The sequence below is a fragment of the Sebastes fasciatus genome, chromosome 11 (assembly GCF_043250625.1).
Source record: "Sebastes fasciatus isolate fSebFas1 chromosome 11, fSebFas1.pri, whole genome shotgun sequence".
Taxonomy (NCBI): domain Eukaryota; kingdom Metazoa; phylum Chordata; class Actinopteri; order Perciformes; family Sebastidae; genus Sebastes; species Sebastes fasciatus.
Window position 1 is genome coordinate 11,981,637 of NC_133805.1, and position 22,268 is coordinate 12,003,904.

Below are 22,268 nucleotides of genomic sequence, written 5' to 3' on the forward strand. Positions count from 1 at the left end.
TCAGTCTTCTACAGTGGTGGAAAGCAACTATTGACATATATACAGTATAATGTCTATGAAAGCAACTATATACATCTACTCAAGTATGCAGCAAGAATTTTGACTTTTTCTCTTAAAAACAATGATTTATTGATTATCGAAATAGTTGGCGATTAATTTGATTGTTGACAACTAATCGATTAATCAGTACAGCTCTAAAGGAAAGGCAAAAATATTCAAGGTATTCATTGTTTTAAATTAAAAGCAAAGACCAAAAAAATCTAAGAAAGCTTTAAGTGAATATCCGTGATAATAAAAATAAAAATGGATAAGCAGACAAATACAATTTTTAAAGCCAATAAAAACTCTGACAACTAGTTAAAGGTCCAATATTATGGTCATTTTCAGGTTCATCTTTGTATTTTGTGTTTCTACTAGAACATGTTTACATACTTTAATGTTTAAAAAAACCTTTTATTTCCTCATACTGTCAGCCTGAATATGCCTGTATTTACCCTCTGTCTGAAACGCTGCGTTTTAGCACATTTTGACGGAATTGCAACAGAATTGCGTTGCTAGGCAACAGCTTGGGTCCATGTGTACATCTTGTCAGCTGATGTCATTCACATACACTTTAACCAGGAATAAACTGAGACACATTTAGAATGTTTACGTTTAAAATTGTGTCAAGGGTCTAAATATTGTATATTTGTGACATCACGAATGGGCAGAAATCCTGACAGCTTGTATCGAATGCAAAGTTTCTGAATATGGGACCTTTAAATTAAAAGCAAAGACCAAAAACAAATCGAAGAATGCTTTAAGTGAATATGCGTGATAATAAAAATAAAAATGGATAAGCAGACGAATACAAATTTTAGACCCAATGAAAACTCTGACAACTAGTTAAATTTATAAGAAAACACTGTCTATGATCACAGTTTTAAAATGGAGAAGGAAAACATATTGTACATACGTGTTTTTTAAATGATGGTTAATGTTTATAGCGAGAATTATAGGAGAATTATATATATTTTCCTTCCTTCATAAACTTATGATTTAAACATTGTTTTATTTGAGATGATCTTTATGGGTTATTATTTTTGCTTGTGCAATATTCCACAGTGCAGTTATGGACCTACAAGTGAGATCTTACAGGGTCATACGGTGATTACATGTATGATCATACAGTATGTAGCATACCTGAGTACAATTCTGACGTAGGCCTACTTGTACTTTACTTATTATATTAGTACTTTAAAGTTTTGTTTCTTTATACTTTTACTCCACAAAAAGGAAAATATTATACCTTTCACTCCACTACATTTGTCTGACAGCTAAAGTTATAGTACTTTGCAAATGAATATTTAAAAAAACCTGACCATGTGAAATACAGTAAATTAAACCACCCAACATAATAATGATTAGAATTACCTCTAATGCAGCCAGTCACAACATTAATATGCTGCTTACATGTTAACACACCACTAATGATACTTTAGTAGTATAATATATAATTATGTAACACTGACTTTTTGGCTTCATAGAGTACTTTTATGATATACTTTTACTATTAAACTTTAGCTATTTTGTTGATAGCACTTACCTACTTTTACTTAAGTAAGGTTATGAATGCAGGAATTTAACTTGTAACAGTATTTTAAAATTGTGGTAGGGCTACTGTTACTTAAGTAAAATATATGATACTTATTCAACCATTGGTCTTAACTCAAGGTTTATCCTATGAGTCTATCTATAGATTTAGATATGTGTGCAAATACACTGGCTATATTTGCACTTACACATACTTCCAAAATGAACATATGCTCTTATAAAGCCTGGGCCATAACAAACCGTGCGTGCAATTATAGAAACCTGAGCCAGAGCAACTGCAAAACAAGTAACTCTAAAAAGAACAGTAAGTATTATTATTAAGCCAATTGAAAGCTCTTAGGTCTCTTCAGGTAAATTACTAGTGATGACGTTTTAACGGCAGAGGTTCTTCCCAGATTAGAAGTACCAGTTTACTTCTTTGAAAGACCGGGCCTCGGTCCAGCCAACTGCTGCAGCCAAAGTACTCAACTGAGGACACGCCTTGTAGTACACCTTTGCGTGCTTGTGCCCACGTGTATAAACATGTTTATGTCCATTTTCAGGGAGTATTTATGGTTGAATTGTGGGAATATTCCCTACTGAAGTTGTAATAAAGAGAAACTGAATTTCAGTTTTTGGTAAAGTTCATTATCTCTCACATCCCATTGTTTTCATCCGACTTCCGTCTAGGGAGGATTTTTGGAGTTGCTCAAATTAGCCACCTGGATGCACCCCTCCCTTCGCCACCACATTGTAAGTGCATTAGCCTAATCCCTTCTGTCTGGCCTGCACCGCTCCCGCGCACATCAGTAAACACATACATGCACAGAGGAGCAGAGCTGAAGATGGAGCTGCACACACAAGAACTCCCCACCTGTATTTGACCTGAAATGAAGACATTGCCAAACATTTATTAATTTCGGAGGACTTGTTGAGGACAATGTTGAGATTCAGCGTGCATGTGTGGATGTTATGGATGCTTTATGCGGGTAATGTTTGGATACAGTATGTAATTAGAGATGGATATTATTTGCAAATGCTTATCATATGTTAGTCATTATAGTTAAAGATAAGTTGTTTAAAAAAATAAATATGTTTTTCCTGATTGTCATCTAATCTGATCATTGTCATGTTTTGAAATACTTTTTGGCTGAAGTGTCCAACAAGTGTATAATGTAAAACAAAACATGCATTTGTACAGTTGATTTACATTCTAGTTTTTGGTTTTTACACTGTATTTTTTAAATAGAATAAAATAAAATAAAATAAATTAGATTAAATTAAGCAGTTATTATGTTTTGTTGTTTTGGTTTCTCATCTTTAGTTTGCTTATACACACATATCTGTGACTGTATGCTGAACCTCACTGACACGTGCTTAAAATTTGCATGCAGCTTAAGTTTTATTTGATTCATTGTTTTTAAGAAGTTAATATTGGATTGTATTTGTCTCCCCAGGCACTTTCTCCGAAGAGGACATCAACGGATGTGATCAGCAGCCATGCCAAAATGGTGGTCTATGTGAGACCCACAATGGAGGTTTCAGATGCCTTTGCTCCCAACAAAGCCAAAATGGGCGCCTATATGGAGGAGAGAACTGCACAACTGCACTTTCAGGCTGTGATGACAACCAATGTGAGAATGGAGGAATATGCTCTCCCTTGCTTGTCAATGATCAGCACGCTTATACATGCATCTGCCTTGCTGGCTTCGTAGGCCCCCGATGCCAGACCTTCACCGTCTTCTCATTTGAGTCCCGAGGCTACATGTACGTAGAGACTCGGCTTCTAGACCCAGAGGCTCCTCTTAATGTGACGTTCAGCTTCAGGACGGCGAGGCCGGTCGGCACCCTCTTGCAACGCAGGGTGGATGACCTGCTCCTCAGCATTGAGCTGATGGACGGACGTCTCTGCCTGCGCAGCCTGAGAGGTCAAGGCTCCAGCACGCTGGTTCAGGAGCTGCCGAAGTACTTGTCCAACAACAAGTGGTACACAGTGGAAGCATCACTGGGTGGCGTGGTCAGCCTCATCAGGCTGCTCTGCACCGAGGGAGGCTGCACCAGAGACTCCAGGGGTGAAGTCCAGCTGCTTGAGCAAGCGTCTGCTCTCCCCGAGCCAGGAACAGTTCGTCAAAGCCTCTTCATAGGAGCAGTCGGGGGGAACTGGGGTTCGGGCAGAGCAGCGGTTGAAGCAGCAGACTACCTGCCTGCTTTTCTGGGCTGCTTCAGAGATGTGTTTGTGGACTCGCTTCTGGTGTTGCCTGCTGTAGTGCCAGAAGATTCAGACGCCCAGGAAAACATCACCGAGGGATGCAGCGACAAAGACAAGTGCGATGACAGCCCGTGTCAGAACCGAGGGCGCTGTGTGAGCCAGGGCTGGAGGAGCTACACGTGTGAGTGCCACAGGCCATATGAAGGAAACAACTGTGCAGATGGTAAGACGTACACGCACACTGGCAGCAAATTATTGCAACCAGTGGGTTCAGTTCCCAGAATCTTTTCTTCCTTTTTGCCTCTTTCCTCCAAGAAAACTTGAACAAACTTGAGTTACCTCTCAAAATAAGAGCTTAACTTTATTTTTTTGCTTTGAGGAGGCATCACCACTTTTAGCACTTTACACCTTTAAGACATGTTATTTAATTTATAAAATATGGCCTATGACCATAGAATATATGAAGTGGACGTAGTCCCCATGACATCACCCATGGGTTTGTGTACTACGGTTTTGAAGCCTCGAGTTCAGCATTTTGGCCGTCGTCATCTTGTTTTTTCGCAATCAGAAGTGACACGAAAGGGTGGAGCTATGTACAACCGAACGCTGAATAAGACATTTTTAAAGGGTTAAAGTTGTAAGACGAAAATATGGACTAGTTCCAGACCGAACAACGCCGTGGTAGCGACCTGTCCATCACAAGGTAGCCACGTCCTAAAGCATCTCCTGCTTTATGGTCTATTTGACTCTAAATGGGACCATAATTTACTAAATGAACATCATGCTGTATTGAAGAAGACTTGAAACTAGCGATTGAGACCATAAACTCATGTTTACAATGTTTACTGAGGTAATAAATCAAGTGAGAAGTAGGGTCATTTTCTCATAGATTTCTATATAATTAGACTTCTTTTTGCAACCAGAGGAGTCGCCCCCTGCTGGCTGTTAGAAAGAATGCAAGTTTAAGGCACTTCAGCATTGGCTTCACTTTTCAGAACCGGTGGTTGCCGCCTGGCTATGTCAGACAAGAGTTACCCGAGGATGATGAAACTGAGATTTGATGTGTTTGTGTATGGTGTATAGCTCTCATTGCTGTTATAGGTTTTTAATGAGGATTAGATTTGCATAAAACCGAATGCTTAACTGTATGAACAGATTTACTGTATGTAGAAATGTATGACACTTGTCTAAACAGAATTACTGGAAGACATGCTACAGGTCAAGTCAAGTTCAACCTCAGAGCACAAATCTCAATGGTTAGCTACAAAGAGAGCCGCCCAGCGGGTTAATAAAATTAGTCAGTAGACTTTAAAGGAGCTTACTTAGTCAGTAGAAATAGCACCATGTTTAGCCACACAGTCATGCAATTAGGAGGCATTCAGCAACACCTGGGCTGAGGATTAAAAAAACGTGGGTTTGAGCTGCTCACCCTGCATGCCTTCACTTTGACAAATCTGAGAGTCTTATGGACTCGCGTCACAGAGAGGCATTTTCGTTGGTTGGTTTCCTCAGCGGCAGCTTCTTGTCACCGAACAGAAAGCATTCTTCATCATCAAAACAATGCTGGAAATAGTCCATAACCTCACCTGTCTGTCAAAACAGGCTTTTATTAAGTTCATGGTCCATAATATTGATAGCTGCAGGAAATACGCTTATTTGCTTTTTGGCAAAGAGATACAGTACAATACAACTCTCAAGTCTGTCCATTAAATATGAAGCTACAGCCAGGTTAGCTTAGTATAAAGACCGGAAACAGGGAGAAACTGAATATTTAAACCATAGACTGTATATAAAGATGTACGACATGACAGCTCCCTAAAAGTGAAGCCAAAACATCTTGATCGCCCCCTGGTGGCTGGCTGCAGTATAGGTCATAAAGCCCGCCCCCTCCATGTTAGCGGATAGGACATGGGCCGAACTAAAAAGTCAAAAGTACACGTCAAATACATTTTTCCCAAAGATGGTTTCTGTCATTTTAGGTAGTTCTTATCACACTGATGTCTGCTCAAGTGTTCATTTTTCTGATTAGTTTTGTTTTAATTAGTTATTTGATGCTATAAGTGTGTGAGACGTCATGATTGACAGCTGTGAGTCTCTCTCGCTAACAAGCTGTGGCCGATCTTTGCTTGCGATTGGTCCAGGCGGGTGACTTCGATACCGCGGTTCCACCGCCCGATAACTACCGCGCAGACTCTGGCTCCAAATGACATCAAAATCTCAAGAAGGCAGCTCCCGTATCCGGGACATTTTGGCTTCACTTCTGTACAGTTGGAGGAAGTGGAGACGCATCGTCCATCTTTATATTCAGTCTATGATTTAAACTAATTTATTAACAAGTCGTATCTCATTAGTCACAAGAAACGAAGTGTAAAAACGACAATTTATCGTTTTACGGGGGGTTATGTGCTGGACTCTTTCTTGGCTCTGAGCAGTTGCCAGGCAACCAGTGGAGACTCCTGGATGGAGCTAAACTAAGCTAACCGGCTGCTGGCTGTAGCTTCATATTTAATGGACAGACATAAGACTGTTTCAATCCTCTTATCTGACTGTTTAGAAAGCGTTTAAGCATATTTTACAAAATATCATACTATTCCTTTAAGATGCACTGTTCATGAAGTCTTGTTTAAGTTTGACTGTCATGGCCTTTTCTCTCTCTTCCCTGTGCCCATGCAGAGCATATCACAGCAAGATTTGGAAACAAAGACCTGGAGAGTTATGCGTCCTTTTCATTGGATGATGACCCAGGTGATTCTGTAACTACATCCATGTTCATTCGCACCAGACAGTCCAGCAGCCTGCTCCTCATCCTGGCCAACAGCACCAGCCAGTACCTCCGTCTGTGGCTGGAAGAGGGCAGGGTCAAAGTTCAGGTCAACAACTTTGAGACCCTTGTTGGTCGGGATGCGGTCAATGACGGACATTTCCATCTGGTGACTGTGAAGCTGGAAGGAACGGCGGCCACATTGTTCCAGTCAGCCCGAAGCCAGGGCTCTATGCCCATTAGGCCCATTCGAGCCCATCCCGGGGATCTGTTTTTTGTTGGCGGACTACCAGACTCAAGGGCTTCTGCCTCGTTTGGTGGCTACTTTAAAGGATGTGTCCAGGATCTGAGGATTAACAGCAAACGACTGCAGTTCTATGCCATTGCAACTCCAGTGGGATCTTACAGCCTGGAGCAACTCATCAATGTTGCACAAGGATGCAGCAGTGACAATGCCTGTGCTGTGAGTCATTATGTTGTCTTTAATGAGCTTGTAACACATTTTCATTCCTTATCTGCACTAATAATGAGGACACTGGAGGCTATAGGCTTGATTTACTCGGGTTTGTTTTCTCTTCATTAGGTCAACCCCTGTCTCAACGGCGGAGTGTGTTACTCCATGTGGGACGATTTCATCTGTAACTGCCCCCCCAACACCGCAGGGCAGCGCTGTGAGGAAGTGAAATGGTGCGAGCTCTCTCCCTGCCCCGCCGCTACTGTTTGCCAACCCCGCTCTCAGGGCTTTGAGTGTGAGTGTCTTGAGATGAGGACCTGTTATTGCACTATTCCTGTCCTGGAAAGAACATTGTCTTAAAAATACATGGGCTAAAAAAGTCTAAGTGGCTTTCTAAGAATGGAAAGGGATAGGATCCATGCTATGAATAGTACAATGTGTACATCCACCCTGACACGTAAAGACATTGCCAAGAAAAAGGATCCATAATAAATGTATAAGCCCATTTCCGGTCTTGGTTTGTATCCACTGGAGGGACTCTCTGCAGTGCGCGGGCACTGATTAATTACAGCGAGGCTGATTACAGAGGGGACAGAGTTGAGGCAGGGATCCCACATAGGATTCCTCTAAGACGTGTTAATCCCCGGTCAGATTAAGTCTACCGCCAAGTGCCTGTGGGAGTTTATGATGACAAGTCTTCATGGAGATGTCACATGTTCACAAAGAGAAAAGGAGGGGAGCCGTTGATCCAGAGTAGCTGCCAGTTCAAGCCTTTTTTTCCCTGAGTTTTCCATGCCATCAAGTGGTTGTATTTTGCACACATGTTTACAATTAGTTTTCTCACTTTTCTGCATTCAACGGCAGCTCTCCTCTTTTTCTCTTTGTGTTATTACTGACACATTTTGGAAGCCTTTTTCCTCTGTTGTTTTGTGGATTCGTCGATGTCACGTCACCGCCAATCACCCAATAGATGAACAATATGCTGTTTATCCATGGTTTGTTTTGTCTGTTGTTCAGACAAACAGACAATAATGTTTTAAACTGCTCTATTTAAATGGTTAAACCCATAAAATCTATTTTTAAAATTAGCTTGACACTTTGACCGATGGGTACCTACATGAACACACGATTTTTTGCCAAAGTTCGAAAAGTTTTTACATTTGTTTTACATTTCATATTGTTTTTGTCTGTGATCTTCGCACTGGTTTAAAGTGGGCTAAGTTGGAAAAAGATGACTTCACATAATACCATTGAGCAATGCTTTCATCAAAGCGTGATCACAGTTGTCGGGTTATTGCTTAGTTTGCCAGGCAACCGCAAGTCAAGTTTAATAAAATCAAATCACACAGTCCGGATGAAGCAGATTTTCATGCAAACATAAATAATAACAAAGATGATTGTTTGCTATTAGACACGAGTATTTAATGTTATGCGAAAAATCGTAAAGACTAACTTAATACACCCTGAAAAGCTTGATTTTGATGACCTCTTGGTTTAACTTTTTGTCTTCCTATAGTGATGTACAGGTGTACTTTAGGACACTGTGACATCACCAGTGGGCGTGGCTACAGATGCAACAGGCTTGAAACGAGAGCAGTAATCGCTTTACAGCCTGGTGTTAAGTTACTCTTTAAGATTTGAAACTAAGTTTTCAGAGGCTTTAAGGTTCAGCAGGGATGATTATAATAAGAATAGCGAATAGATTAAATGAATGGAAAAATTACAGTAAATTGTAAAATTTCATTTCACTTCATTAAGTCTCTTCCATTTCTCTCCTTCAGGTTTGTCCAACGTGACATTTCGGGTTGACAGCAGTATTTTGCACTACCGGAGCAATGGGAAGATCAAGCGCAGCCTCAGCAGTGTCTCCCTCAGCTTCCGCTCAAGACAGTCCGCTGCCACCTTACTGCATGCACAAAAGGACTCGGACTACCTCACCGTCTCCCTCCTGGACTCTCATGTGGTCATGGAGCTCCAGGCGGGGGCTGATTCCCGCAAGGTGACAGTTCAAAGCAAGGGTCCAATCAGTGATGGAGAATGGCACACTGTGGAGCTCAGCACGGAGAACCAGACACTCTCGACCTCCAGGTGGATCATGGCTGTGGATGGAGGCAAGAAGGAGCTAAGCGTATTCAAAACAGCTGTGACGAACGTGGATTTTCTTAAGGAGGGAGCAGACATTTTCCTGGGGGGACTGAGTCTGGACACCGGAGTGAACCTGTCTGGCTGTCTGGGCCTGGTGGAGATCGGAGGCCTTCCTCTCCCTTTCCACCTGGACACAGAGTTGAACTTCCCCAGACCTCAGGAGGAGCAGTTTGAGAGGATAAACGGCAACGCTGCCCTACGTTACGGCTGCTGGGGAGCCAATGTGTGCGAACCCAACCCTTGTAATAACGAAGGTGTGTGTGAGGACCTGTTTGACCTGCACCATTGCACATGTCCCATTGAGTGGAAGGGTCCACTGTGTCAAGACCCGACAGACACCTGCATCTCAAGCCCCTGCATCCACGGCGACTGCATCGACCTAACTGAAGGATTCAAGTGTGTGTGTGAGCCGGAGTACCGCGGTAAACAGTGTGAAGTGGAAGTTGACATGTGTGAAAACAACAATTGCAGCAAAGGCGCCATTTGCCTCAAAGGTTTCAAGAGCTACGCGTGCCTCTGCCCTCATAATCTGACGGGCCAATACTGCGAGTGAGTTCTTCCAGAGTTTATAAATATCTCTGTGACACCAAGCTTAAAGTAGCATATATCTATATCTATAATATAAACTGGTTTCTTACAGGCAGAAAATTCCTGAAATCCCATGGTACATTGAGACCAATCCGTAAGTGCTTTTACGTTAAATACTAAAAATAAACACATTTCCATTGTTTCACTATCCCACTAAATATTAAATCCACCTGTGCCAATCTGAAAGGGCATTGTCATTTATTGTTGTGTTCTTTTATCTGTTAAGACTTCCTCAGCTGCCTGTATCAACATGCACGGGTACAAGATGGAACTACAACTGCTTTAATGGAGGGAACTGCTCTGAAGCAGACAACGCCTGTTACTGCCTGTCTGGTTTCACGGGACAGTGGTAAGACATGCATATTAATATTTAATCCTCTTTGCTGACCTAGAGGTTTCTTAAGCCTAGGGTTCAGCACCTAATGGCCGCACATGGAGTCACTAAATATTCAGAAAAGGTTTGATATATCATAAGTCTGTGATACATTTTGAAAATTAAATTAATTGGAATAATTTTCTTGGTTTTAAACACAGCATAATTGCCAGTAAATTAATTTGTAAATACCTCTGCAGATGAGAAATTTGGGACCTAAAATCAGGATCTTGAGCCAGAAAAGGTTGACAAAAACCAGCCAGGTCTGTTCTTAAAGCTGCTATCGCCAATGTTTTGATATTAACATTGGATTGAATGGCCCCCCGCAACCTCCAATAGGATAAGTGGTTACAGATAATGGATGGATGAATCGTTTGAATTGACAAACTCACAGAAAATGATTACCCAACTCTGTAGTTCAGCTCATTGTTTTGGTTTTACAGTCAGCAACTTGTCTGTCTTCGTTCACTCTCAACGCTTTCATCAGTGTTCATTTTAGATGCATCTTTTGCTGAAAAAAGCTCTAAAAACTCACTGTATGCTACCTGTTGAGCACCAAACTGCAGACAGACAAAATTAGCAACCAGCTGGTGAACACAGTGAAACGTTTAGCAGCTAAAGGTCCAGATATTTCCCACAGGATTTAGTGGAGACCAAAAACAGAGCTAAAAAAAGAGTGAATATTTGCCTTACATTGTGGCCAGAAGCACGACTTCAAATAAATGCTATGTGCAAATAAGACACTGTTTGCTGACAAATTCACATATCAATTTAAAAGGTAATAATATGTCACTGGAGCTTGTTCCTGCTGCCCTCAAGTGGCCAAAAATATATTACTACAGGATTAAGTCTCCCATTTGGATTTTAAATTGTGTAAATTTTTAACACTTTCACTACACTATTTTCTCCCTCACAACTATTACAATGGCCCACCACCACTATGGCTTAACCACAGTGCCTCTTGTGGCAGATAAACGCTCTGTCAGTTTGTTTGGGATAGCCCTAACTTTCTAGAGTTATGTTTTACTATTTCTTGTTTTTGTTCTATAACCCTTCTGTCCTTATGTTTCCTTCCAGGTGTGAGAAAGATGTGGATGAATGTGCCTCAGACCCATGTATGAACGGAGGCTTCTGCGTCAACTATGTGAACAGTTTTGAGTGCGTGTGTGATATCAATCACTCAGGGATACACTGCCAAATGGACATCAGTGATTTCTACCTGTACCTCTTCTTGGGCCTATGGCAGAACCTCTTCCAGTTGGCGTCCTACCTTCTGATGCGTATGGACGATGAGCCAGAAATTGAGTGGGGATTCAACGTCAACGATTAGACCCTTGATTGTCAAACGAGACTAAACTTGATCCGGGTAGATGGTCACACTGGAGTAAAATTGAACAAATTTGGTACCCAAAAATCATGTAATGTGTTATCAGGAACCTAGTGTATCTAGTGTACTGACAATGCCAGTAATAGAAGTGTGTCTGTTGTGAACAGAACTATATAGTAATGAATACTAATTGCTCCATACAGTATATTTATACATTTTATCTGGTTCTCATACTGAAAGCCACACTTTAGAGTTTGTCTTGTGCCTTAAATTTCCACGTTTTATCTGGAACACTTTTCTAATCAGTATATGTTTTATAACTGTTCAGGGACACACTCACATACAGTTATAATCTACTGGATATGAAAAAAATACCTATATCTATAGCTAGGAAGTTGTGTATTTACAAATATGTATGTAGCCTAATATAAATGATAAAGGCTATTCTGCATGCAGTGCATACAGAACCTGATCTGTACGATGAAAACATAAAATAAACTTAAAACGTGAACGTGAAATGTAGAAATAGAAATTATCTGCTTTTATTTAAAACATTAAAAATACCTTTGCAACCAGTGAAACTTAAGGGGGATGGGCACCAAAAGTAAACTGTTACGAAACAAATCCAACTGTGCAAGAAATATGGGGCTAAAGCCACTCAAAAGTGTCATAAATGATGAAAAATTATAGTATAGTGTGTCTTAAAAATGTCACAAAAATCGCAAAAAAGTATAGTGTATCGAAAAAAAAAGTCAGAATATAGTATGTCGAAAAAAAAGTCAGTGAAGTATGTCGAAAAAATGCAAAAAAGTCAAAGTATAGTATGTCGATTAACATCAAAAAAGGGCATAGTATAGGATGTTGAAAAAAAAGTCATAGTATAGTATGTCGAAAAAATGCAAAAAAAAGTCAGAGTATAGTTTGTCGAAAAACAGTCATAATAAATTACGTTGACAGAAATGCAAAGAGTCATTGTATAGGATGTTGAAAAAAATGCAAAAAAAGTCAATTTAAAATTCATAGTATAGTATGCGGAAAAAATTAAAGAAATGTAATAGTATATCTAAAAAAACATCATAGTATAGTACGTTGAAAAATGCAAAAATGTCAGAGTATGTGATCTCGAAAAAAAAGTCATAGTATAGTACGTTGAAAGAATTGAAAAATTTCATACATAGTATGTAAAAAAAGTCATAGTTTAGTATGTCAAAGAAAATGCAAAAAAGTCATATAAATTTAAATGTGAAAAATGTAATAGATAGTAGGTCGGAAAAAAAGTCATAGTATAGTATGGCGAAAGACTAAAAAAAAGTCATAGTATGTGACATACTATGACTTTTTTCATGAATTTTTTCGACATACTATACTGTGACTTTTTTTGGTGAGATTTTTCGACATGCTATACTATGACTTTTTTCATCAAATTGTTCGACATACTATAATATTACTTTTGTTCATGAATTTTTTCAACAGACTATACTGTGACTTTTTTTCAGGCAATGTTTCGACAAACTATACTGTGACTTTTTTTTCAGGAATTTTTTTATACTATAATATGACTTTTTTTCATGAAATTGCTGAAATTTTTTTCCGACATACTGTACTATGACTTTTTTTTCATGAATTTTTTTGACATACTATACTATGACTTTTTTTCACGAATTTTTTCGAAATACTATACTGTGACTTTTTCCATGAATTTTTTTGACATACTATACTATGACTTTTTTTATGAATTTTTTCACCACACTATAATATGACTTTTTTTCATGATTTTTTTCGACATACTATACTATCAATATATTTCATGAAATTTTTCTACATTCTATACTATGATTATATTTCATGAATTTTTTCAACATACTATACTAGGTCTTTTTTTTCAGGAATTTTTTCAGACATGCTATACTGTGACTTTTTTTCGCGATACTATACTAGGTCTTTTTTTTCATGAATTTTTTCGACATACTATAATATGACTTTTTCATGAAAGTGCATTTTGTATGCAGTGCATATAGAACCTGATCTGTATGGTGAAAACATAAAATAAACTTTGTGAAATGTTTGGAAACATTCTGCTTTTATTTAAAACTTTATAAACATATTTCTATTTTGCAGACAAACAAAATAATAATACTTTGGACACTGATTCCAGTGTGACAACCTAACTTTCTTTACAAACAAAATACACATACCGGTAGCTTCTATTCAGTCATCTGGTGCTAACAGGTAAACTATGATGCAAACAAATGTCAATGGAAGCAAAATTTGACTTATTAAATGTGCAAATAAGGTGTACAGATATCAGAAAATAAGTAACACACTTAAACACAGACCCTGACAGATTAGATCCATTTTGACAGGCAGTCCATTCGGTAAGGCTCTGTTGGTGCACTGTAGATGTGGGAAAGTGGCTGCATGTGTCCACAACAATAAACGCAGCGTCGTGGCTGCTACAGTAACTCTCCCGGACGGGTGAACTGGGGACACAGTTGTCTGTTTTGCGCACACCTGCATGAAACGCACTAATCTTGTCGGTTAACGGTTGATAATCGGTAAACAAGGGACGGATATCGGTTACAAAAGAAATTCCAAATTAACATCCCGAACAGGAACATATGGATCTCTTTCTTAAATAACATGCCTGATTAAATATTGATCATATAAATACAGTAATCATCCAAGGATTATGATTTTGCGACAGTGCACCTGATATAAGACACTCCTACGGGGCCAGCCATGGCACTCACAGTGCTGTAAAGGCCCAGGCACACCAAGCCGACATCAAAGAAATAGCGACGATAAAAGCCGACTGTTGCGTCTCCTTACGTCGCCTTTGTCTTGGCTGACCGGTTGCATTTGAACACACTGTAAAGTCTAAAGCCGACGGTCAGTTAGCACGTACGTTATGCGCCTGCGTGAGATGAAATAACTCTCTTCTCGTGCACTGATTCGCTTAAGCTGAACTGCCAATCAGGGTGATTTCTCTCAGTGACGAGCTCCGCCGCTGATTCAACATGGTAAATTGTCCGAAAAGCCTCCGACACGGGCAGACTAGAGCCGACGCTGTGGGACACACCGCAAAAACTAGGTTGACAAGACGCTCACCGACGGCCCCAGCCTGTCCGATAGCCAACCGTCGGCTTGGTGTGTCAGGGCCTTAAGGCTGTTGTAGAGCTGCTAATGAGGGCCTAAAAAGAGACAAGTGTGGACTGGTGATTTCCTACCCTAATCAGAAACAGCACATAATATCAGCAATACATACATACAACTGTAAGATAGTCGTCAGCACTGATCATGGAGCTTACAGTCACAGAGCTCTTTGTAGATCCTCTTGCGTATCTTTGGTATGTCCTTCTGTGAAAATTGCAGAGGATTTGACAGAGCAAGGCATCTAGAATACTGTAAAGGAGATAGAAAATAGAGTTAGTATGTAATGAGTTCAAACAATTAGACACCATAATGACTGAAATCATGCATATTGAGCTTGGGAAGCATGTTGGTACCTCCAAGACAAAAACTCCACAGTCATTTTCATTGGTCTGTTGTGGGATTATCTGTAAAGGACAGCAGGGGGAGACAAAACATCACATCAGATCTGTTGTAGTCCTTTGTGCCACTAGCTTTGGTAGTCTACCATTACGGGCTATGACACCAACAGAACATACCTCATTGAATGACACGACCCATCCACTTAAAAAATCTGTTTGCTTCTTCTCTTTTGCTTCCGTCATCAAGTATTTCAGGATGTTCTATCATATGCAAAGCATAAAGGAAAATAGTTTTAAAATTACTTAAAGAACTTACTGCAGGAAAAGCAACTGAAACGTTTAAGTACAGAGAGTATGTTAGAGAGACAAAAAAAAAAATAGATGAAATTACCCTTGCAACCTTCTGGAGTGCGTTCCCTTGAGAGTCGTAAAGGCAGATCTTCTTCTTGACTATGTCAGCTGTCACCAAACACCAGTGAACCTCCAGGTGGATGGGCACCAAAAGTAAACTCTTAGAAAACAAATCCACCTGTGCAAGAAAGATGGGGTTAAAGCCACTCAAAAAAGTCATAAAAAAGTATAGTAAAGTATGTCATAAAAAAATCATAAAATAAACATTATAGTATAGTATGCCATGAAAAAGTCATAGTATAGTGTGTAATAAAAAAAGTCATAAAAAAGTCATGAAATAATGTTATAAAAAAGTGATATTCTAGTGTGCCATAAAAGGTCATAGTATAGTATGCCATAAAAAGACATTATTATTATTATAGTGCCGCAATTGTAGAGAATCGTTCATAAAGATATTTAGTGCTCTGATAGTGGTATGCTCTTATGTAAGTGGGTGCTCTGATTAATAAATGTAGACATATTCTTTTAAGTTGAAACACTATCAGCCTTATGTTGGTATTATGAGTCTTTGTTTCATTACCGCATTTTCCCGTTACCGAGACGATTAAACTGTGAGATTGGCCGTCGAATCAGGCTCCGTAGATCGAATAGTTGAATAGTCGACTCTTCGGGGTCACCCTTATAGTACAGTAGTAGTAATAATAGGAGTAGTATAGTAATAGTATAGCCATAAAAATAGTAATAGTATAGCATGCCATATAAAAGTCTTAGTATAGTATGTCATAAAACAAAAGTAATAAAAAAGTCCTAATATACCATAACATTTCACAGTATCAGAGTATGTCATAAAAATGTCAGTCATCACTCTGCTTTCTTTTCATTTAAGTCAATCTCATAATAATTTGATCATGCAGACTTGTTTTTTCAAAAATCTACACACAACAATAGCCATCTATATTAGAAACACAGAAATCATCACACCAATTCCATCTTAGACCTAACCTGCTTCGTCCATCTCTTAACACCATCATATCCTCTGGTCATGAGCTGCTTGTGAAAGAAGCTGTTGAGAAAATGGACCTAAGAGTGGGGACAAAGGGAGATAAAAAATGTTTACATTTAGGCCTGTGCAAGTTAAAGGAGAACAACGGGCATTTTTAAAACATTGATATTATTCTGGAGGCTATATAACATGATTTAAAAAACATACTGCAACTTGCTCATGAACGCGCATATTGCGAGGGCGCGGCGGAAAACCACAAGGTGGCAGCGTCATCACGGTAAACAGCAACTGCCTGTCAGTGGCGACTTGAATGGAGTATAGATTTGTAACATTTGCAATATAAATAAACATGCTGTCACTTTCTGAATCTATTTTATGTTAACAATAACCATTTATAAAAGGCAGGAAAACTATGTCATACCTTTCTGACTTCTTTTGTTTTCCAGTAGTTATAGTTTATGCAAGTGCGATTATATGCAAGTATTGATTAACTAAAGGAATAGTGTGGTAAAACCCTTGTATCCACTGGTTGCCTGGCAACCTCACAGTGATGACAACTCTCCAAGAAATCGCTACGTCCGACCGAGAAATAGTCCCGCATATATCCCGCCTTGTAAAACCACAACTGGTCATTTTCACACTTAGGCTTTAGTATGGATTACACGAACGAGATATAAACTGTTTTTTGTACAGTTATGGTAACAGACTCTCTCTCTATCTCTCTACACTCGTATTTTGAGTGTAATTCTTTTGCCAAAAAAGAGAAAGGTACAAGAAAAAAAGATGAATTTGAACTTTTCTATAGATATCGCGATAATATTGTTATTGTAAATTCTTTTGGCCACAATAATTGTGTAGTGAAAATCTGATATTGCGACAGTCCTAGCACATACAGAGCCGGGCTAGTTGTTTCCCCCGTTTCCAGTCTTTATGTTATTCTAAGATGACTGGCTGCTGGCTGTAGTTTCATATTTAGCAAACAGACATCTTTTCATCTAACTTTCGGCAAGAAAGTGATTATATACGCATTGCTCAAAATGTCAAAACATTCCTTTAATAGCTGGCAATATTTCAATAACACTCGCAGGTAAAAATGTCAACCATCTGGTGTTCCAATTATAACTAGAAAAGAAGAAACAAATATGCTATCTATGTAGAATTTAAGATTACCTTGTGGTGGGCAGACTCCATAATTAATTCTCCATACATGTTCATGACCTTAAGCAGAAAGAAAAAAAATACATATTAGTTACATTCAGGCTTTTCTTCATCACATAAATCGTTCCACTCAAAAAAATCTGCATGAAAATTGAAAGTCTTGGTGTGTTAGATGATGACCTGGTCGTTGAGCCAGTTCTGATCTGCCAGTGTGGACAAGTCATCCAGTGTCAGTGTGTGTTTCTTGTAGACCACCTGGAAGGAGGGAACAGGCTTCTGAACCACCACAGTTCGGTATTTGGTAACTTCTGAGAAGATCACCTTTTTTCTGCACAGGTAGAAAAATACAATACAATTGGTCCAGGGATAAAATCATGACAGATACCACTCTGGATGGTCCACTTCTAAACACCTTTAAAAAATCAATACAACTAAAAAACTAGAGACCATCTTGTGATGGGATCACACCAGGAGCAACAGGACAGGGGTGAAAAGTGGGGGGCCCAATACCCCCTTCCCCATTTACTACCCCTCTACTTCCTTGGGCCCTTGCTCGGACCTCACCCATCTTCGAACTCTGCCTTCATTTCGACCTCAACTACATACCTGTAGAGTTTTGTGACTCTATTACGTTAACAAAATCTGTCCACAAACAGACAAACAGTATAGACACCTGGCACTCAAAACCGCTTCTGTGGTAGTTCCTGCTACAGTAGGTGTAAACCAGGACCACATATTGCCATGATGACACACACAGACTCACAAGGTGAAAACAATACCAGCCACACGCTGTAGAGTTTAAAGATTTGGCAACAAAGATTTACCTGTCGCTGAAATCTGTGTTAAACTTGCTCTCCAGATGTCTCAAGACGTCTCTCTTTTGTAATGGGATGAAACTTCCATATATTCTGTAGCAGTCATCAAGAAATTCTAAAGAAACGTGGAAACATTGTCATCTCAAATAGCTGTGAAAACAGACATGTAAAAATTTTAAAAATAGGGGAAAATGATAAAAGTGAAATAATATTTACCGTGGATGTCCTTTGTTAGAAGGCTGACATCAGTTTGAGAAGTCTTTTTACTAGTGATTCTCTCATCAGTGTCTCTGTTTGTAGCCTGGTCCTGACCTGGAGTGACAGTAGTGAATTGTCCTGATGGGCCGTCAGCCTCGAGCCTTTGAGCTGGTACCATTGTCCTTGGTTCTTTAAAATGTGTAGTTAACCCACATGCATCGCTCTCTGTACTCAACAGGGGTTTGACAGTGTGAGAACGTTTTAAATGGTGGGTATGTTCACTGAGCTGTACCAAAGTTTCAGTTTTCTGAGACGGCACCATCGCTGCTAGCACGGTTTGACTGATGTTACCCGCAGAAAAATTTGTGTCCATAACCAGGTTCGCCAAGGAACTGGAAGCAGTGAACGTTTCTGACACAATGACAGATTCACACAGCTTCAGCAGACAATTCTGCCCACTGAGCGTGTCTTCTGAATCTCCATTATCACATCTGAGAGGTGACACAAGAGCTGTTGTTCTGACTGAATTTTCTAGGTGTGATGTGTGGTATGTTGGGACTTTATTGTTCTGTGATTGTGTCTCTAAGCTGAGGCAGGGGCTGGAGCTGATCCCACAAGCTCTTTTCTTTACTCTGAATAACCCAAAACGGCATTTCTCCCTCCGTTTCCTCCACATCCAAAGCTGTATTTTACAACACAAGCGTCTCTTGGCACGCCTGGAGAGATGAGAAACTCCCTTGACTGAAGACAGGAATCGCTTTTTTCTCTTGAGGCATTTTGCTTTGTGGCTCTGCGTTCGGTGCATCTGGGAGAGACTGATCAGAGTGAACGATGGAGGGTCACATGAGAGCATGGGGTTGTGGGTATCCTTTCAGCTGCTGGATGCATATGGAACCCAGCTGAAACATCAGGTCAGCTGCTACCAGCTGAGCCGGTGTAGACTTTAAGTGGAAAGGTGAGTACTCGCGTTGGATCCTGATGTATCTGTCGGCTCACCCACACACCGTGACAGGATTTTCAACGCTTACTCAGCTGTCCTAGATTTTGCTTCCGCTTCTGACGGCTTCTTCGGTAGAGTAATACCAAGCCTGAACAACTGCTGCAATACAGAATGGATGTGTTATTATAGTCAGGGCTCCTACACATTTTCATCTCACTTTTAAAAAAAGTTATGCATAGTTTGCCTGGTAAGCAGATGAGTTTGTTTCTGAAATGTGTAGTTAACTAGACAGTGGTGGAATGTTACTAAGTACAATTACTCGATACCTGTATTTAAGTATACTTTTAAGTAGGGATGCATCAATACCGGATCGGACATCAGGCCAATACTGACTCAATTAGCTGGATCGGTTATCGGTGGCATGGGGCCGATCTATTCAATTCAATTCTATGTTTATATACTATATACATTATATAGTGGAACTTTAGTTCCTGTTTAAGTTTTTACCAGTTTGTTGATGCAATAAAAAAAGGTTTATACTTGAATTGTAATTTTGAAGATTTTTTTGCCATGTTGCTGGTGTACGATTTCAGGAGCGTAAAGAACAATTCAGTAAATTTACATGTATTCATTTGTTGGGAAAGTAATGTTTAAGTCAAGTCAGATGTTGCCTTACACATAAAATAATGATCCCAGTCACTCCCACACAGTGAGGCATACAGATTATTAATCAAACACTGCTATCGGATCGGTACTCGGTATCGGCCAACACCCAAAGCCCAGGTATCAGTATCGGGACTGAAAAAGTCGGATCGGTGCATCCCTAGTTTAAAGACACCCGTACTTTAAGTATTTCAAATTTCTATTTCATACTTGTACTCCACTACTCTTCAGCAAGAAATATTGTAGTTTTTACTGCACTACATGTATGTAATAGCTACCATATATATACACACATATACTGTATGCAGGGTCTGAAATTAAGTTGTTTCCTCTCCTGCCACAGTGGCAGGTCGCTGAACATTTCTACCGTCTGCCACTTCTGACATCTACAGTAGGTAGAACACTTTAAAATTATAAATACTGAGTCAGTGGTACCAGACCATAGAATTATGGAATATATCATGTAACCTTAATCTTTAATTATATTTAATTTAGTAATTGCTTTTTAAAAATAATATTTCTTAATATAAGGAAAACCTGCCATGGTGGCAGGTGACATGACATGTTTTACCTGCCACTGCCAACATTTACCCTGTAATTGGCAGGTGGCAGATGCTAATTTCATTCCCTGACTGTACACATATATTGTATATATACATATATATACCTACACACACACTGCTGCTGCATAGAAAGTACTTCTACTTGAGTGAAGGATCTGAATACTTCTTCCACCAATGCAACCAGCTGCTTAGAGCTTCGTTTAAAGCTACACAAAACAGTAGACAGTCGCGTTCACTATTTATTTACACACAGATATTGTAGTAGAGTCCAGCAGCTGAGAGACCTGGAAGACCTGAGAGACCTGAATCCATGCAGCTTCAAAGGTTGTCAAAGCTTTTTGCAGCACAGCTCAGTTTGTGAGTCCCACATGTCCCACACAGGTGACGTTAACATTCATATTTGGGTTCCTCCAGGCTCACAGGTTTACCAGTCTGCTAAGTTTCTTCTTGACACGTGTTTCCAAGCAGATACCTCTAGCTGAATGAGCGAACATGTCTACTAACACAACACCTGTGAGCTGCTAGCTGTAGCATCAACATGTCTTACCGTTACTGCCTCGTTCATCTCATTGTACCTCCTCAGTGGGATGAACTATGGTCTGATAAACGTCTACCACGTCTACTGCCTCGACTATTAATGCACTTTTAACTTATGACACGATGTCTGGCTGTTTGTCTGTTTAGCTGTTTGGCTGTTTAGCTGTTTAGCTCTCAGTCTGCAGAAGAGCACTGAGCATCATGTATACAATCCACTGCATGTTGAGAGTCGCGGGTGAAACGCGCCACTCTTTGCGCAGACCAATCAGACTTTAGAGAGAAAGAGGTGTCACTAGGAGCGACAAATGCAGCTTTTAGATGATGTAGATCTTTCTTTTAATACATCCATGATTTAGATATGTTCCTAAAACAAGCTCTTCCAGTTTGGTTTTATTATTTAGCAATGCCAACCAACCACCACCCCCGACTCTATCGTTGTATATATATATATATATATATATATATATATATATATATATATATATATATATATAACTGTTATGATTAGTCTAATTATTATTAGAATTAATTATGTTCCTTGCTCATTTATTTAGTTATTTCATTCCCTATGCTTCCCCTTAGTTAACTACTTACTATTTTTTTTGTTAATTTGTGTATTTATTTATGTATATGCTGTATGTATATATATATATATATATATATATATGTATATGTATATATATGTACTGTATATATATACTTAAAAAAAAATGATATTAACTTCTCCTTTCTCCATGTATCCACTCTATAGACCCCACCCCAAGGCACATGCTCGTACGCACGCTCACGCGCACACACACACAGACACACACAGACACACGCACACACCATTTGGTTCTCTCATCCTATGGCAGAAATGTGTTAACTGGCCTGTATTCACTTTTCTTGTCGTCCTCTTGTTGTTGTGTTAATGTATTGTCTTGTCTTACAATAAAACATTTTTTTAAAGAAGCTTTACGTAAAAATAAATAAGTAAAAAAAAAAAAAAAAGCAATGTCAACCAACCACTATCTGTTTATATTATGTTTATTTTTAGTTTTCAGCTTATATTGTATATTGTATATATTACATTTTTGTTATTCTTATTTTATTCTAACGTTTTCATCTATTCTATTCTTGT

General features: G+C 39.3%; 2 protein-coding genes across 3 annotated transcripts; one reads left to right on the forward strand and one right to left on the reverse strand.

The window, feature by feature from the left end:
- Window positions 1–1,129: 1,129 nt before the first annotated feature.
- LOC141776833 (protein crumbs homolog 1-like) lies at window positions 1,130–11,947 on the forward strand. Its single transcript, XM_074650652.1, has 8 exons — window positions 1,130–2,561; window positions 3,030–4,004; window positions 6,455–7,005; window positions 7,126–7,291; window positions 8,778–9,690; window positions 9,782–9,823; window positions 9,956–10,078; window positions 11,180–11,947. The coding sequence occupies exons 1-8, from the start codon at window positions 2,513–2,515 to the stop codon at window positions 11,430–11,432; spliced, it is 3,072 nt and encodes a 1,023-aa protein (XP_074506753.1). The 5' UTR covers window positions 1,130–2,512; the 3' UTR covers window positions 11,433–11,947.
- Window positions 11,948–13,492: 1,545 nt separating this feature from the next.
- Window positions 13,493–21,400, reverse strand: LOC141776837 (sentrin-specific protease 5-like). 2 transcript variants are annotated; one of them, XM_074650658.1, is made up of 10 exons: window positions 21,159–21,400; window positions 18,464–19,541; window positions 18,257–18,362; window positions 17,613–17,760; window positions 17,445–17,492; window positions 16,274–16,351; window positions 15,312–15,449; window positions 15,098–15,181; window positions 14,936–14,986; window positions 13,493–14,831 (listed from the first exon to the last, which is right to left on the reverse strand). In XM_074650658.1, exons 2-10 carry the CDS (start codon window positions 19,296–19,298, stop codon window positions 14,715–14,717), a joined length of 1,605 nt encoding a protein of 534 aa, XP_074506759.1. In that variant the 5' UTR covers window positions 19,299–19,541; window positions 21,159–21,400; the 3' UTR covers window positions 13,493–14,714. The 2 variants fall into 2 exon arrangements, with proteins under 2 accessions (XP_074506759.1, XP_074506758.1); XM_074650657.1 differs by having other exon boundaries at window positions 18,464–19,544.
- Window positions 21,401–22,268: the final 868 nt, after the last annotated feature.

Coding starts and splice junctions, on each gene's coding strand:
- LOC141776833 (XM_074650652.1), top strand. CDS start 2,513: ATGTTGAGATTCAGCGTGCATGTGTGGATGTTATGGATGCTTTATGCG. Junction 7,292..8,777: donor CCGCTCTCAGGGCTTTGAGT/GTGAGTGTCTTG, acceptor TCTCTCCTTCAG/GTTTGTCCAACGTGACATTT. Junction 10,079..11,179: donor TCTGGTTTCACGGGACAGTG/GTAAGACATGCA, acceptor GTTTCCTTCCAG/GTGTGAGAAAGATGTGGATG.
- LOC141776837 (XM_074650658.1), bottom strand. CDS start 19,298: ATGCTCTCATGTGACCCTCCATCGTTCACTCTGATCAGTCTCTCCCAG. Junction 18,363..18,463: donor TCTAACAAAGGACATCCACG/GTAAATATTATT, acceptor ACGTTTCTTTAG/AATTTCTTGATGACTGCTAC. Junction 17,761..18,256: donor AACACAGATTTCAGCGACAG/GTAAATCTTTGT, acceptor CTACCTGTGCAG/AAAAAAGGTGATCTTCTCAG.